The following is a 14,962-nucleotide window of genomic DNA, read 5'->3' as shown; positions in this document are numbered from 1 at the left end:
AAGTACCTAAAACAGATGTTTTACATCGACTGGGTCGCCAACCGCCTCCACGGAAAAGCAATACAACAATAGAGATAACGCACGTGCGTGCAAGTAGCCGATGTGATACCGCCTCGCAAGTACAGCAAGCATGAAAGTCGAGTGAATGAGTGATCTCTTTAATTAACCGTTTCTTAATAAATATAACATTTTGAACTAGAATGTTTTTTTTTTACTTTAAAAGCCTCTAAAACAAACTGCGACCCCCTTAAAGAGACTTCGCGATCCACACGTTGAAAAACACTGCTTTACAGGACTGAGTGTCTCTGATGAAGATTCAAAAAAAGAACTGTTTGGCGAACTGCTTGGGTACATGCTTGCAACTGGCACACAGTTTTTTGTGGTTATATTCGAGGAGGGCCCCAAAAATAACCGGACGAAATTCACTGCGCGTGCTGCTGTAGTTCACCCACTAGATGTTGTGTTACGTAACTCCTGAGTCAATCTGCCAAGTGGTGTTACTTGAAACGGTTGTAGCGAGCTCCTGAGTCAGTTTTCGTGCAATGGCTATTTTGACCTCTTTGATATTTTAATACAGTTAATATTTGACATTGAAATTTTGTGTTCTGCTTGTAAAGAATATGTCTCCAAAGGAGTGTACGAGTGGTATTCCCAATTCATACGTGGTGACATGTTGATCAGACACTCAACGCCCGGGTCGGCCGTCCACGTCCAGAACTGATAGAAACATAGGAAAAATTTGTGCACTCATGTACAAAGATGGAAGGCATATTATTGATGTACTTGCTCAATTATCTGGCCTTTCGTGAAGCTCATTGCAACAGATTTTAGCCGAAGATATACAAATGAGACGAATCGCATCAAAATTCATCCAATGCTTGTTGACATCTGATCAAAAGGCGGCTTGTGTCACTGCTTGTCGTGACTTGTTGGACAACTTGGAAGTTGACCAGAACTTTTTCAACAAAATCACCACCAGGGATGAAAGTAAATAATGAACAATTTTTTAAAAATTCAATTTGCTGTTACACATTATAGGTATAGAAATATATCTGATTCAGTACCATGCAAACATTTTTTTTGTAAAACTTAGTCCCTTGAGATAAGTTGGGAAAGTAAACAGCAATTTGGTTAAAGAAGTTACAATATCTCGTAAACCAAGTCCCAAATTAAAGTCTTTACCTACGACCACTACTATAAATACTTAAAAACACACCGTCTGCGATCAATGTAAGAATCCTATTACGTACGGTAAAAAAATTGCACAGCTTGGTCAACGGTCAATACAAACAGTATTGTATTGACCGTTGCTAGGCAGTTGCTAGGAAAACTGTACGATTTTTTTACCAAGCTGTGCGATTTTTTTACCGTACATAATAGGTATCTTATATTGATCGCAGACGTTGTGTTTTTATGTCGTGCGTAACTTTTCCATTCGTGCATAAAATGCTTTTTACAACACTTGTTACATAATATACTATTACAAACGTGAAAACAAAAAAAGACAAAAATCATTAATGAATACTAAATCCCTCCTTGCCTCCACTGGTACTCCAAAATAGTAACGTTATTAGAATTCCATTTTTAAATTGTAACTTTGTCACTCTGGACCTTAAATCAGAAACACCCAAAAAATAAAAAATAGGTATCTATACGGTTGCCAGATCTCCGGGTTTGACCCGGAGTCTTCGGGTTTTGATGGTACATCTTCGAGCTCTTTTTAAACATCAATTATACAACGCCCCGTCGAAATCATCCATGTCTCTGGGTCACGAACTAGATATTTCCTTTTTTTTACATCGATTTCTTTAAACCCAAACCCCGTACGGTCATATCTCCGGGTATGTCATGAAATAGATCTGGTAACCCTAGGTATCTATGATGAATGACTTAACCCACATTTTTGTAAAACCCTGTGTACAAATATGTAGCTGTGCCATCGAAAATAATATACAGTATGTCCGCGGATTGAGTTTACAAGAGAACAAATGGACCAAAAAGTGAAAGATACGAAAAAAAGGTATTCTTGATAAAAGTTTTTGTTTAGTTAGAAAATACGAATCACCACAACAAACTTCAATTTTGTTGTACAGGGTGGGTCAAAAACAAAAAAATTTTATTGTGCGTAAAAGTAAACATACCTTATTTTGCAAGATACGAAAAAAGGTATTCTTTATAAAAGTTTTAGCTTGAGAAATGAATGTCATGTTAACAAAAATTTAATTTTTTATACAGGGAATAAAGTACAAAACTAAAATACATCTTAAAGTGTTTTTAAATAATACGAACATAATTAGAATTAAGCTAAAAAAAAGTAAACAAAGCAATATGATGAAGATACCAAATTTCAGAAACACAACCCCCATATTGAATACATTATTCTAATTGCTTCCTTAAATATCAGAAGGAATTTCTTCCTGAGATCTTGAACGGACAGCCTGGATAATTCTGTCTAATTCTTCTATTACCTCACGAACACAATGTGCTGGACAACCATCCTCTTGAAAATACATTTTTTGGCGAAAATTTAATGGTAGGTAAATGTTCGAGTTCATCGCTAAAAAATGTAACAAACATTTCTAAGTACGATATATTGCAGGTGTTATTGTAAGAGTGTTGCATGGACAGATATCGACTCTTATTCATTATTTCAAGAAAAACTTTTATTAACAATGCTTTATTTGTATCTTGCAAAATAAAGTATGTTTACTTTTAAGCAAAATAACATTTTTTTGTTTTTGACCCACCCTGTACAACCAAATTGAAGTTCGACATGGTGATTCGTATTTTCTAAACAAGCAAAAACTTTTATCAAGAATGTCTTTTTTCGTAGCTTGCAAAATAAGGTATGTTTACTCTTAAGCAAAATAACTTTTTTGTTTTTGACCCACCCTGTACAACAAAAATGAAATTCGTCATGGTGATTCGTATTTTCTAAACAAGCAAAAACTTTTATCAAGAATGCATTTTTTTCGTATCTTTCACTTTTTGGCCCATTTGTCCGCTTGTAAACTCAATCCGCGGACATACTGTATATTCAAAAATGTTGGATTGGAAATAACGCATCTATGAATACGTAAATTTAAAATTAAAATTAATATTCTGCTCATTAAAACAACAAAATATTCCTTGTAAAATAGTTTCTTTTAATTAATTCATGTAAAACTCAATATAAAAGATAACAAAATAAAAAATAATATCACAGTACTGCCACCCTATCACACAAAATATTTGGATTTCTGTGTTCGCACAAGGGACATTCATATCTGGAATCTGCTGTTTGATTGCCCTAAAAAATTATTTAAAATAAACAAATTTTCAATTATAAATGAAGCGAGAATATGACATTCAGTACATCACACCTTTAAACACAAAACAATCCATACTACAAAAATCTGCAATTTATTAAATAATACTCATGTATGAATTGTATTCAAAGGTAGAAATATTATACAGAAATTTTAATCGTATTAAGTATTAGGTATCTTCCAAACACAGTAAGTTTTCTGGATTCTGGATATTCTCTTAAGCAGAACATGTCTATTGATAAAAATACCTAATAAATAAACAATTTTTTACAGATTTACACACAGAAGCAAAACTGGCCTTCATCAAACTTTATATACACATTTTTTAATTTAATAAATGAAATATCAATTTCATTAGTAACTTACCGTTAAACAAACATAACAGAAAATATGTGCGCAACCCATATGATGGGGTAAAATTGGATTTTCTCCACAATATGCACATTTCGAATGCATCGTTATTACCCTATTAGACATAACAGTATAAATAGGTTTTCTACGTAGAAGATTGTAATTCCTCAATGTTCTTTTCATTTTATGATAATTTATAAGGGGTAAGATATACACTAAAATTTCCTGCAACACTATTTTTGTAAAATGTATTTAATAGGAACATGTTCTACTTACGATAAAACTATTCCACAATAATTCTCTTGCTAAATACTTTGATTCGTATTGACGCTGACCAATGTCAGACACATATACTTGTGTTAATCCTAAAATCCGTTCAATAAGCAAAGGTTTTACACCATTTCGTAAAAACACAGATAAATTAATAAAATCGAAAAGTTTAATGAAAGTATATATATTAGAAATGGTATTGTTTATTTCATGGGATGGTTTCCACAACTCCAATTTAACTTTTATATAATCTAAACAACAACCAATCATATATAATACTTTCTTAGTATATGACAGATTTTCATATTTGATTGATAACAACTGTTGTCCAAATGTATTACAATTGCTGAATATAGAATATTTTATTATAGCTAAACGAAGAAATAAATTTATTTCAGACTCATACGGCGCAGTAAGTCCGGGCTAAAATTTATAAGTAAATAAATATATAATCCATTTTTTTTTACTTACAGGCAAGTAACGAGTGGCTTGATCTAAAAGCAGTCGGAAAGCTTTATAAATTTCCTCATCTAAATAAACTGCATTCATTTGTGTAACACGCAATAAATTATTTTTCATTTTTGTTGTATTGATATATTTTGTGACTTCGTCAATAAACACAAATAAAACTTTCTATTATTTTGATTTGAGGTTAATTTCGGGTCAAGTCAAGCCGTCAATGTCAATACGTCTACGTCAATTCAATTTAGGGATTAACGATTGTTATACGTATCAAAATTTTAAAGTATCGATATGTGAAGCAACGAACAAAACTCGATATTTTATGGCTCATTTACATTTTGTTAAGTAGCAAGTGCAGGTGTTAAGTGATAAGTAAAATCAAAGTGTAAACGCTCACGCTGTTAACTGATTAGTGCAAGTGCGAAGTGCGAGTGCAAAGTAAAGTGAATAGAAGCACGGTCTATTTTCTCTGTTAAGTAGCTAACCCCGCACACCCGCGTACTCCTGCAATCGTAGCGCCGCCGCCGCTCAAACGTGGCCCGCCCGAACTACACTATTTAACTGTTTGACAAGCCGTTATTTTTGACAAGTACATAAGTACGGACGATATTTCCTATCATGAAATGGACTGAAGAACTATATATAGCATCACAGATTTTAGGAATCATCAACGATATAGCTGCTTTGGATACTCTAACGAAAAAGATGCGAAAGAGTGCATAAGCTGCATCCAGTATTAATCTTATACAGAAATATTTGTAGTTTAATTTTTGAAGATAATGCACTTCTCATAAATGTATTCGATTTTGCTATAGTTGGTCCAACAATAGTCAGTAACTCATTAAATTTATCTTCCGTCATTCGCATTGAATTACAAAATTCAGTTCGCCATTATTCTATGGCTAGAAATTGGCCTCAATGATTTGGGATCGAGGGGGATTATCCCTCTTTATCCTGCCTCATCTCGTGTAGGCCTGGACAGCCTTCGTAGGTGGGCCCCATCCGTCGTCTACCCCGACCGCAAATGCGGCCGGTGTAGGCGCTTTGTGGGACCTCCTTTTGTCCTGGCTGGGCCCCGCCGGCTAGGGCCCTTTCTTCTGGCGCTCTTCTTGCTTCGCCGGCTCGTCTGTGTAAACCCCGGGGGTAGTGTCATGTTTATGTGTGGTATGGTTGGGTAGGGTAGTGCGGCTATGCAGCCTGGGATGCGCTTTGCTAAGGTGGCCCTTAGGCTAGCGCGGGAGGGGAGGGTTAAGGAGGGTATGGGGGGTGTGTATGTGTGTGTGTGTGTGTCGTTGTCTTCGTTTCTTGATCCTGGCTGTCTCTGAAACAGAAAAGGTTAGCGGGCAGGGGGGGGGGCATTGGGGTGGTCACCCAGGGTCAAAAAGTTGGTGTCTAGGTCTTTTGTGTTTGTCGGTCACGTCGGGTACGTAGTCAACGGCTTGCCTGAGGAGGGGATTGTCATGTCTAGCGGCTACGTCAAATCGTTTCTCCGCGTTTTGTCTTATTGTCTGTGTAGCGTTTGTGTATTGTAAGTCTCGTAATATGTCAGTGTTTCTTACGTACCAGGGCGCGTCGGTGGCCGTGCGGAGGGCTATGTTTTCCACAGCCTGTAATGACATTAAGTGACTTTTTGCCGCGTGACCCCACGCCGTGATTCTGTACCGACACTTTGGACTTGTAAGAAGCACTTACCACTGTGTAAACATTTTGTTTACACTTAACACTTAACACCATAAAAACATGTTAACTAATCACTTCTCACCTGCACTTGTTAGTTCACAAAATGTAAATCAGCCATTAGCCACAACGCCACAACAAACCATAATAGATTTTAGCTGTGTGGATTGGATATGAATTGTCATAAATGTCATTTGTCAATTTGTCATCAAAGAATTTTAAGAATTATGGTTAAGTTTTAAGTTTGATAATAAACAACAAAGATAAAAATATATTCTTAGATAAATTTTAAAGAATATGTAGAAATATAATAATTAATTAAAATGTACAAATACCTACTAATTTTTAGTTTATTATTCATTAAAAATTCGTACGTATCGTCTCCCTTTTTAATTTTCTACAAATATAGTTATTTCTAATTTTTAGGATGTCCAATACTTCAGAAATTGACAGTGATGTCTTTGAAGATTGCACAACCGTAAAAGATAATTTTGCTAAAACTGTTTCAGAATTTACTAAGTGCTCTATTAATTATTCCAGACCCATAACGTTATGCAAAAGTTGTATTGATGTTTATGTCGACCTATTGGAGAGTTACAAAAATTTGTCGAAGGTAAAACTTAATTAGCATGAAGGTACAACACTTTCAATTTATTATGTTTATTCTACTAAACCACCAGAATATATTATAGAGTTATCATATCTGGAATTACATAGCCTATTGTAACGAGTAAGAAATATATGTTTAGAGCAATTCTATATAACAAAAGTCAAGTTATTTCTCTGACGATCTTTAGATTACATTTAGATTTAAAATCATAAGTGAAATAAGTTGCTTAGAGTTATCACTGAATACAGAATTTTCTATGGAAAGGGCTCCTCACGTGCTTCGCCTGAGTTTTACCTTTTAGTTCAACATTCGCAAAAATAGCTGTCCTATGTCTGTCTTACGGACTGTTCCCTACATTGTAATCCCGGACTGTCTAGTTATGTCTAGTATTCATCAATTCTCAACAGATTAAAATTTTATTTACAAATTTTCCATTATACGATCCAAGGTACCTGTTTCCAAATAAGTAACTAGCGCTGTGTTTATTTTAGGTATCCGTAAATGGAACAGAATGTCTTCACTACTATATAAATTTAGATAGGTTACAAGTTTTAGAAACACAATATTCTAATTCTATTAATCTTTGGAATCGAGCAAAATGTTACGGTAATAAATTTGAAATTACTTGATATTAAAATTTAATATATTTTTTTTGTATTTAGAATGTTATGTAGTTGAAAATGGAACCCAAACTCGTACAGAGTCAAAAATGGCAAAAACATTTCACAATTACTACAATAGCTTTAGTAATTGTACTGTAAATACAGATGCTGAGGCTTTGTGTAGTCACTGCATGGATGATTATATTATTTTAAGTAATTTTTATGGAAGCATTAGTAACGCGAATGAAAGAATTGGAGTTTGTATCGACTTGGAGGATTTAGTAAGAGCAATAAATATTTTGAAAAAAATATTTGATTGTGTTAAAGAATTATTAATTGAATTATTATTTACAATATTTCAGATGAATGGCACATGGAATTCCTGGAGTGTTAACTGTTGTAAATTTAGAAGACACAATGAATATGTATTTATAGTTTCTACTTCAAGCGTTTTGATAATAACGGTTCTATTATATATCGTTGTTCAGTTTTGTGGTGAGAAAAAGGCTCCGATAATTATTCAACGTAAGTGTCTTGCATTTTACTAAAAAATATGCTAATTTTTGTTTCATTTTAGAATCTAGATTTGCAGAATCTGTTAACAGATTTTAAGAGCTATTTTTTCATCCAAGTATTTAAGACTGAAGCTTTTATGCAATATTTAAGATTTCATTGCATAAATAAGGTATTTAATTTAATGTTTTCTACAATTACATGAATGAAAAGAAAATGGATAGATATGTTGCTCAATCTCTTTAGTTTAGTTACAATCTATCTGATATTAAAATAGTACAAAAAATTGCATAAATCATTGGCAAATACTATTTTAAATATTAATAAAAATGTAGAGATTTTCATTACATCCGGTCCATACAAATATTTTCGTTAACATAACAACAATCATCTTTAAATGAAGTCAATAATTTAACAGTTGTTCAGAAAAATGTTTAGATTTCTAGAACTTCTAAGACATTAAATAAATTTTAAATGTATTAATTCTTATTATCAAGGACTATAGTTTTCAATGACATTTTTATTTTTATTGAACCATTCCTCATTCAACATTGCAGTTATATCTTATTATTAATAATGGAAAATAATTAATACTTTTACAAAACTATATACTATAGTGTAAATAAAATGTAATATATTTTTAAATATCTTTCATACAATTTTTATAATACAATTATAAGAACAGTTCACGTTTGCTTAATTTTACAAGTAATTAAATATTAAACATTTTTTAATACCCGCCCCAATTTTTTATTTAAAGTATATTAAAGGACACAAATAAATAATAATACAGTAACTTAATTTTATTGTACTTTAAATAAGCTAACTAAATTAAATAGATCACATTTTGTACATTTCCATAATCTATTTCAATAATAGAGATAGTCACAAAATAATTTGTATAAAACTTACGAAGATTATTTCCAGTGAATTACATTATAAAATACTGAACGTTAAATTATTTTATTTAAAAACTCATTTTGTTACCTATGCCTAGCTTTTTTGTTATTATTTTTCTTCGCATTGGACACAAAGTTTTTCTGTTTCGCAGAAAGATCAGGAATGGGACTACCTCGATCTATACCATTTTGAGTTCCATTTGTAAAAGAATTTGCATTTGCATGCTGTTTTCCAGCTGTTTTTACTCCTGAGTCAATGTGATTACTAATAATACCAATATTTGTGTCACTAGAATCTTCATTAGTTGGAGATTCTGATTCACTTTGTCTGTCAACTGTGAAATAAGAAATTTATTAACCGGTTTTGAAGAACTTTAGGCAAAATATTATACCTTCACAGAAAAACATCCTTATTTTACATATTTTACATGATCAATAAATCCGTTCTCTGTAAATGATAAGATTGTATAAAAATATTATGTCTTGTTTGAAATTTGTCAAAATAGCTTTTATGAATCAAATTTTGTATTACCTGCAAATTTTTCTGTTGAGGTACCTACACGCTTATACATGCAACTTCATTCGATAGAAAAGTATTTGGAAGTACATATTTTAATAGCAATACTGTCACAAAAATGTAAATAACATTTTATCTATCAAGAACATTCTACTAAAAATTTATTTGTCTATTCACTATCTGAAAATATATTTTTTCATAATATTTATAGTATGATCAAAATTAAAAAAGATATTCATTTATAAAAATGGCATGTTTCAGAGTAATGTACCATAAATACACAACTGAACACCAAAACATAAGAAATTTTTTTCTTATGAACTATATTTTTTATTTTCATTAAAGGAGGTTAAAGTTATTTGTTTAAATACGGTTCCCATAAGTTTTTTGTTCTGGTATACAATAAAATAATATTACATGTTAAAATAATTACAAAATATATGTAATTTACATGACAAAATAGTTTCACGAATTTTGATAAGAGGACATTTTGGCATAGAATTAAAAAAGTATATAAAAAAATTAAATTTAGGACCCCAAAATTTGAACTACAAGAGTTGTAATCTAAAAAAAAATATTTTTGGTTTGCACTACAACAAACACCTTGTATAACTCATTTAAAAAGTAATAGCTACAAGTTATTTAGAAGTTATCAAAATATATGCCCGCCAAAGGAGGAGGGTCCCTAAGACCGGTTTTAGGCCTAATTTATTTTTGGCTGAAAAAATCTAAAAAAAATTTTGTTAGTACCTACTAGCAATACTGAATCATTTCCACCCTAAACGGACCAACCCCCTCACCCCCTTAAATGCCGGGGAAACCATCGCTTATTAGAGGAATCTTTAAAGAGCTTAGAGATGCGAGACACATTCAATTCTTATGAATCTTACATATGAAGAGTTTTTTGGGTCGCTGATCACGAATCTGGTCTCAGAATCACGAAATTCAAAATGGCGGATCCAATATGGCGGACAAGAAAATTGAAATGTCTTCAAAATGCATGAATTTTTTTGTAATGGGGTTTTTTAGGTCTATGATTACGAACCTCGACTCTAAATCACGAAATTCAAAATGGCGGAAAAAAAATTAAAATGTCTAAAATGCATGAATTTTTGTGTAGGTAGTGGGGTTTTTTGGGTCTGTGATTATGAATCTGAAGGCAGAATTATAAAATTCAAAATGACATTCCATATGGCGGATAAAAAAATTAAAAAGATCTTCATAATCTTCAATTATTTGTTTATAGAAACTTTCTTGGATCACTGATTACAATTATGAATTCAGAATCATGAAATTCAAAGTGGCTAATCAAATATGCACAAACATTATGTATAATTATTGATTTTTTTTTCATTTTATTCAATGTAAATGTGTCATCTCATTTAAGGGGGTGGAGCGGGAAAGGAGGATGAGGGGGTTGGTCCATTTAGGGTGGAAACAATTCAGTATTGCTAGTAGGTACTAAAAAAAATTTCAGATTTTTTCAGCCAAAAATAAATTAGGCCAAAAACCGGCCTTAGGGGCCCTTCTCCTTTCAATAACATATTTAGATTACTTTTGGAGATATTAGCATCTCATTTTAAGAAAATAAAATACGATAGGCGCAAGTTTATAAGAAAAAATCTTATTTTTTTCTGGCAACAGCTAGACTTATGGTACATCTTGTATATTGCGAATTGATATTTTTATAATAAAAGTACAATTTAAAATCAGCGAAAATAATGAATACATCTCTTATCTTCTATATTAAATATGTATTATTCTTTTCCACAAAATAAATACACTATTTTAATTTTAGTAAAACAGTTTAGTAAATGGAAAAAAATCTGTCTAAAAAATGTTTCTAAAAGATTGACAAATGCTATATTAAATTATGTGGTAAAAATTTTTGAAAGTATAAAAAAATATACACTTGAAGACATGCCTTGCTTACAGTACATTCATGCCCCAAAATAATGAAATAAGTATGTATTTAGTAAACATAATTCTAAAATCCTTCATATAAATTTTGGAACTTTCATGTTAATCCACAGGTTTGGAGATTACAACAGGTAACTTCAGGAAGAGGTATATCAGGAATTCTAAGGTAAACATGCATCGTATTCAAATTAAAAAATGTTACTAATCCTTGTCAAATATAAGAAGAATCCGAATTTAAAAATAAAACTTAAGACATTTTTTCTCCAAATATAATAAAGAAAATACTGTTATAGTGATTTACGTGATACCCGAATTAGTTAAAGCTCTGAAACTTGTACACACAGACCAAAGTGAACCATTTTAAAGTTCTTAAATGAAAGGCATCTCGTATCACTGATAGGTTTCTTTGAATGTTTCCATATTTTTCCTAGAAACTAGCGTGAATATTGTTTCTGAAGTATAATATTTAAAATTATTCTCTTGACAAGGATGATTATATTCAAATATAAAAAGTTACACTGAAATATTTCCTCCCTTTCCCAAAATACACAAGGGGTCATAGATTTCATCTGTATGTTCTAGTGACAATTAAATCACTCATATTTCCTCTTCTTTTTTAACCAATTTACAATAAAAAAAAATGAATGTTAAATAGTTGTTGCAGGATATAATTACTGCCCGATAATAGAAGTTTATATCAACTACGGAGTCTTCATAAATGTTTACAAGTCACGTGACTGCCGAACTTAGGCAATCGACATTGCACGACTGGTATTGCCAACTGAAAATCCCTAAATCTCAGCATCACCAATATTAATGATTCGTTTACGATGAACAATGACAAACTGTTACGTCTACGCTCGAGATAATGCTAATTGGTTGAATAGAATCCCACCAGCTGGTGAAATAAAATGTTATGTTTTAACGTAATCTTAAAAAAAAACATAAAACACACCACAGAAATGAGACAACCCCCAAATCCAAAAGCCAAAGGCTTGTGCGGAAGGGGGTACACTTGAAAAAACGCGGATCTTGATCTAATTGTTTTAATAATTTTTAATTTTATCCAAATTTATTTGCCAACGTGAAGGATAAAATTACTGTGCCAAACAAAATTACTGCTCGTTACGTGGCTTGTAGTAATTTATAAAGGCTCTGTATAAGCATGTTAAAATTTAAGTCAAAATATAGATTCAACAATATTAATACTACACCATATTAATAAATGATATACCAATCATGTTTGTCTAGACATTGCTAAAATAAGAAAAAGAAACGAGTGTTAAATAAAACTATAAAATAAAATGAAAGAACTAAATTAAAACAAATATATAAAAATAAAATATACTCTCTTTAATAAATATAACACTACTTACACAAAAATCTACAAAAATAAAAGCTAACTACTATTATATGCATATGGATTATTATTATCTACATCGTAAGAGTTCTTACTTTTTTCAGGATTCTGATCGACTATTCCACTCACAGCCTGAAAAAAAGATAATATCTATTAAATCCATTATTTAAGAATATTATTTTGGTCAAAATATAATTAAACTAAATAGCCAGCATATTTAATGCTTTATTTTCCTATCCCAATTTACTTTGATTTTTAATATAATGTAATAATAAACATTAACCTCTTAACTATTTGCAAAATATATTTCCAGCAAAATTTTTATTGAGCCTTTTCATGGATAATACCAATATATATTTTTTCTCAATCTGGTATGGTTAAGACATACATACACAATGATTCACTTTTTATGTTTAGGACTTTAACCATCGATAAATCTCGTTAAAATAATGTAATTTTGTAGTATACACTTTCCTTTCAGATATATGCTCTTGAGAAAACATTTATTTCTTGGTTTTTATTTATTTTTCTTAAACTATGAAAGCCATTTGTTTTATATTTAATGTGAAGTGTACGAATGAAAAGCTCAATAGATTTTACAAATTATTGTGAAAATAGATCAATCATATGCGTCCCTAAGGGGGGCTCTGATAACCCCTATTTTTAATATAATTTCTACGCCACTGGAAAATTTTAAAAATGAATATATCTTTGCATGCCATTGCATTATCTATCACATTAAGAATATGTGTGCCAGTTAAAAAATAAGAAAGATTAAATGAACATATCGACGTTCGCAAATAAGAACATCGTAACTCGATAATGATGGTTTCTCACAAAGTAGGTTTAAAGTTCTAGAGGTTTTCTCTTAATTGCAACACATCTTTTCAAAGTTACCATATGAAATTTGGTTACAGTCTAAATATGAGGTACAGAAACAATTTCTTATAAACGTATAGTGAAAATTACTATTATTTTTCTTTTTAAATTAACTTTAGTAAGATACGATGGAACTATCTGCTATTTTTTAAGTAACTAACATATTATGTAGAGATGAGATGTAACTATCTCTATATCTAAGAAACCTAGAATATCATATCTAAAGATACAGAGTTGTATACACTCACCACCGGCAGTAATAGAAAAGTAATAACATCGTATGTTAAGTTAAGATGAAAATACCACATACTTCTCAAAAAAGTATTAACATCTTATGTTCACTTGCAATAAAACGGTGTAATAATTGTTACACCTTCAATATAATCGTATATAAAAATACGATGTTCTTTAAAAAGCATGTTTGCTATAATCCAGGAGCAACTCTACATACGATTAATATGTTTATTTTAAACTGTATAAGCAAAATTGTAACTGTTGTTACGATAATATTTAGGTTAAATTTCTATACAAAATAGATACGATAAAAATACTTTTTCAAAAACTGAATATATTTTTCAAAATAAATTGGAATACATGGTTTTAGCTGAAAAAGAAGGCCTTCTTATATAGAAAAGTAATCTTTACTAATTTTTACTAAAAATTGAGATACGATGTTCTTATTTGCGAACGTCGATATATATATATATTGATTTTCAATGAAATACTTAAATACATATTTCAATTCAAACTGGAACTGTTATTTCAAAATGAAGCAATAAAGCATAATATGCCTTCAAGTGGTGGCATTACTTGTGCATTTTGATATTCAATTCCTTACTTATTAAATGTATGGTTTTTTTAAAGTTGTGCACATTTAAATATACTTACAGCCATAGAAGTTATAGATGATTTTGAAAAAAGTCGTTCTGCTTCTTTAAATTTTCTGTTTCTTTTATCAGCCTTGGAGTTAGTCGTCTTGTTACTCGATAAATACCTGTCCCACCCTCTAATAATATTACCATAAAGCTGTGTGTCCTCTAAGTAGGACCCTTCAAATGCATATATTTGTTTTTCTAAATTCGCTAAAGTTTCCTAAAATAAAATTCATAAAAGTATTTGAAAAATTTCAGTATAGTTGTAGCCTACAATTTGAAAATACTTACACCAATCTCTGATTTTCTTTTTACTAATTCTGCTAGTTCTTGTCTAGCATCAATTGTATTATTTTTCGACATGTTTATTTCAACTTCCTGCGTTCGGTCAAATGTCAAACTGAAACATGAATAGTGAAAGTGAACTGAACAGTGAACACCAAAAGCAGAGAGACTAGACTCCATGACCACATACATAGAGACTGCACAAGGAGCAAGGAGTACGAACTGCATGTAAACAAATATCTTACCAAATTAGAGGGCGTTAGTGTCCCATTTCGCAGCTAACCTACGCCTCCACGGCGTGGCGTCACGCGGCAAAAAGCCACTTAAAGTTATTACAGGCTGTGGAAAACATAGCCCTCCGCACGGCCACCGACGCGCCCTGGTACGTAAGAAACTCTGACATATTACGAAACTTACAATACACAAACACAAACGCG

At 31.3% G+C, this 14,962-nt stretch overlaps 3 protein-coding genes across 5 annotated transcripts; 1 reads left to right on the top strand and 2 right to left on the bottom strand.

Annotated features, from left to right (window-relative positions):
* Positions 1-3,125: 3,125 nt before the first annotated feature.
* Positions 3,126-4,817, bottom strand: LOC108904946 (peroxisome biogenesis factor 2). The gene is made up of 4 exons (XM_018707674.1): positions 4,401-4,817; positions 3,936-4,352; positions 3,675-3,884; positions 3,126-3,289 (listed from the first exon to the last, which is right to left on the bottom strand). Exons 1-4 carry the CDS (start codon positions 4,506-4,508, stop codon positions 3,200-3,202), a joined length of 825 nt encoding a protein of 274 aa, XP_018563190.1. The 5' UTR covers positions 4,509-4,817; the 3' UTR covers positions 3,126-3,199.
* Positions 4,818-6,019: 1,202 nt separating this feature from the next.
* LOC108904958 lies at positions 6,020-11,467 on the top strand. Of its 3 annotated transcripts, XR_001964249.2 has the most exons (7): positions 6,405-6,438; positions 6,495-6,681; positions 7,170-7,284; positions 7,341-7,561; positions 7,643-7,805; positions 7,858-7,965; positions 11,243-11,467. XR_001964249.2 is itself a non-coding variant. In XM_023457401.1 (6 exons), exons 2-6 carry the CDS (start codon positions 6,496-6,498, stop codon positions 7,890-7,892), a joined length of 720 nt encoding a protein of 239 aa, XP_023313169.1. In that variant the 5' UTR covers positions 6,020-6,068; position 6,495; the 3' UTR covers positions 7,893-8,308. The 3 variants fall into 3 exon arrangements, 2 of the variants coding, with proteins under 2 accessions (XP_023313169.1, XP_018563203.1); XM_023457401.1 differs by lacking the exons at positions 6,405-6,438; positions 11,243-11,467 and adding an exon at positions 6,020-6,068 and having other exon boundaries at positions 7,858-8,308; XM_018707687.1 differs by lacking the exon at positions 11,243-11,467 and having other exon boundaries at positions 7,858-8,308.
* LOC108904959 (chromatin modification-related protein MEAF6) lies at positions 8,392-14,644 on the bottom strand. The gene is made up of 4 exons (XM_018707688.1): positions 14,532-14,644; positions 14,257-14,460; positions 12,585-12,621; positions 8,392-9,027 (listed from the first exon to the last, which is right to left on the bottom strand). The coding sequence occupies exons 1-4, from the start codon at positions 14,601-14,603 to the stop codon at positions 8,777-8,779; spliced, it is 564 nt and encodes a 187-aa protein (XP_018563204.1). The 5' UTR covers positions 14,604-14,644; the 3' UTR covers positions 8,392-8,776.
* Positions 14,645-14,962: the final 318 nt, after the last annotated feature.

The sequence above is a fragment of the Anoplophora glabripennis genome, unplaced genomic scaffold (genome assembly GCF_000390285.2).
Source record: "Anoplophora glabripennis isolate ALB-LARVAE unplaced genomic scaffold, Agla_2.0 scaffold98, whole genome shotgun sequence".
Taxonomy (NCBI): domain Eukaryota; kingdom Metazoa; phylum Arthropoda; class Insecta; order Coleoptera; family Cerambycidae; genus Anoplophora; species Anoplophora glabripennis.
Note: the sequence above shows the minus strand (reverse complement) of the source record. Positions and strands in the feature narration are given on the sequence as shown.

What these genes read in the sequence shown, in the direction of transcription:
- LOC108904946 (XM_018707674.1), bottom strand. Translation starts at nt 4,508, where the DNA reads ATGAAAAATAATTTATTGCGTGTTACACAAATGAATGCAGTTTATTTA. An exon ending in AAGCCACTCGTTACTTGCCT is followed by an intron (nt 4,353 to 4,400) that starts GTAAGTAAAAAA and finishes TATAAATTTTAG; the next exon opens with CCCGGACTTACTGCGCCGTA. An exon ending in TATTGTGGAATAGTTTTATC is followed by an intron (nt 3,885 to 3,935) that starts GTAAGTAGAACA and finishes ATAGTGTTGCAG; the next exon opens with GAAATTTTAGTGTATATCTT.
- LOC108904958 (XM_023457401.1), top strand. Translation starts at nt 6,496, where the DNA reads ATGTCCAATACTTCAGAAATTGACAGTGATGTCTTTGAAGATTGCACA. An exon ending in GTATCGACTTGGAGGATTTA is followed by an intron (nt 7,562 to 7,642) that starts GTAAGAGCAATA and finishes ACAATATTTCAG; the next exon opens with ATGAATGGCACATGGAATTC. An exon ending in GGCTCCGATAATTATTCAAC is followed by an intron (nt 7,806 to 7,857) that starts GTAAGTGTCTTG and finishes GTTTCATTTTAG; the next exon opens with AATCTAGATTTGCAGAATCT.
- LOC108904959 (XM_018707688.1), bottom strand. Translation starts at nt 14,603, where the DNA reads ATGTCGAAAAATAATACAATTGATGCTAGACAAGAACTAGCAGAATTA. An exon ending in CATCTATAACTTCTATGGCT is followed by an intron (nt 12,622 to 14,256) that starts GTAAGTATATTT and finishes TCTTTTTTTCAG; the next exon opens with GCTGTGAGTGGAATAGTCGA. An exon ending in CGATCAGAATCCTGAAAAAA is followed by an intron (nt 9,028 to 12,584) that starts GTAAGAACTCTT and finishes CTTATTTCACAG; the next exon opens with TTGACAGACAAAGTGAATCA.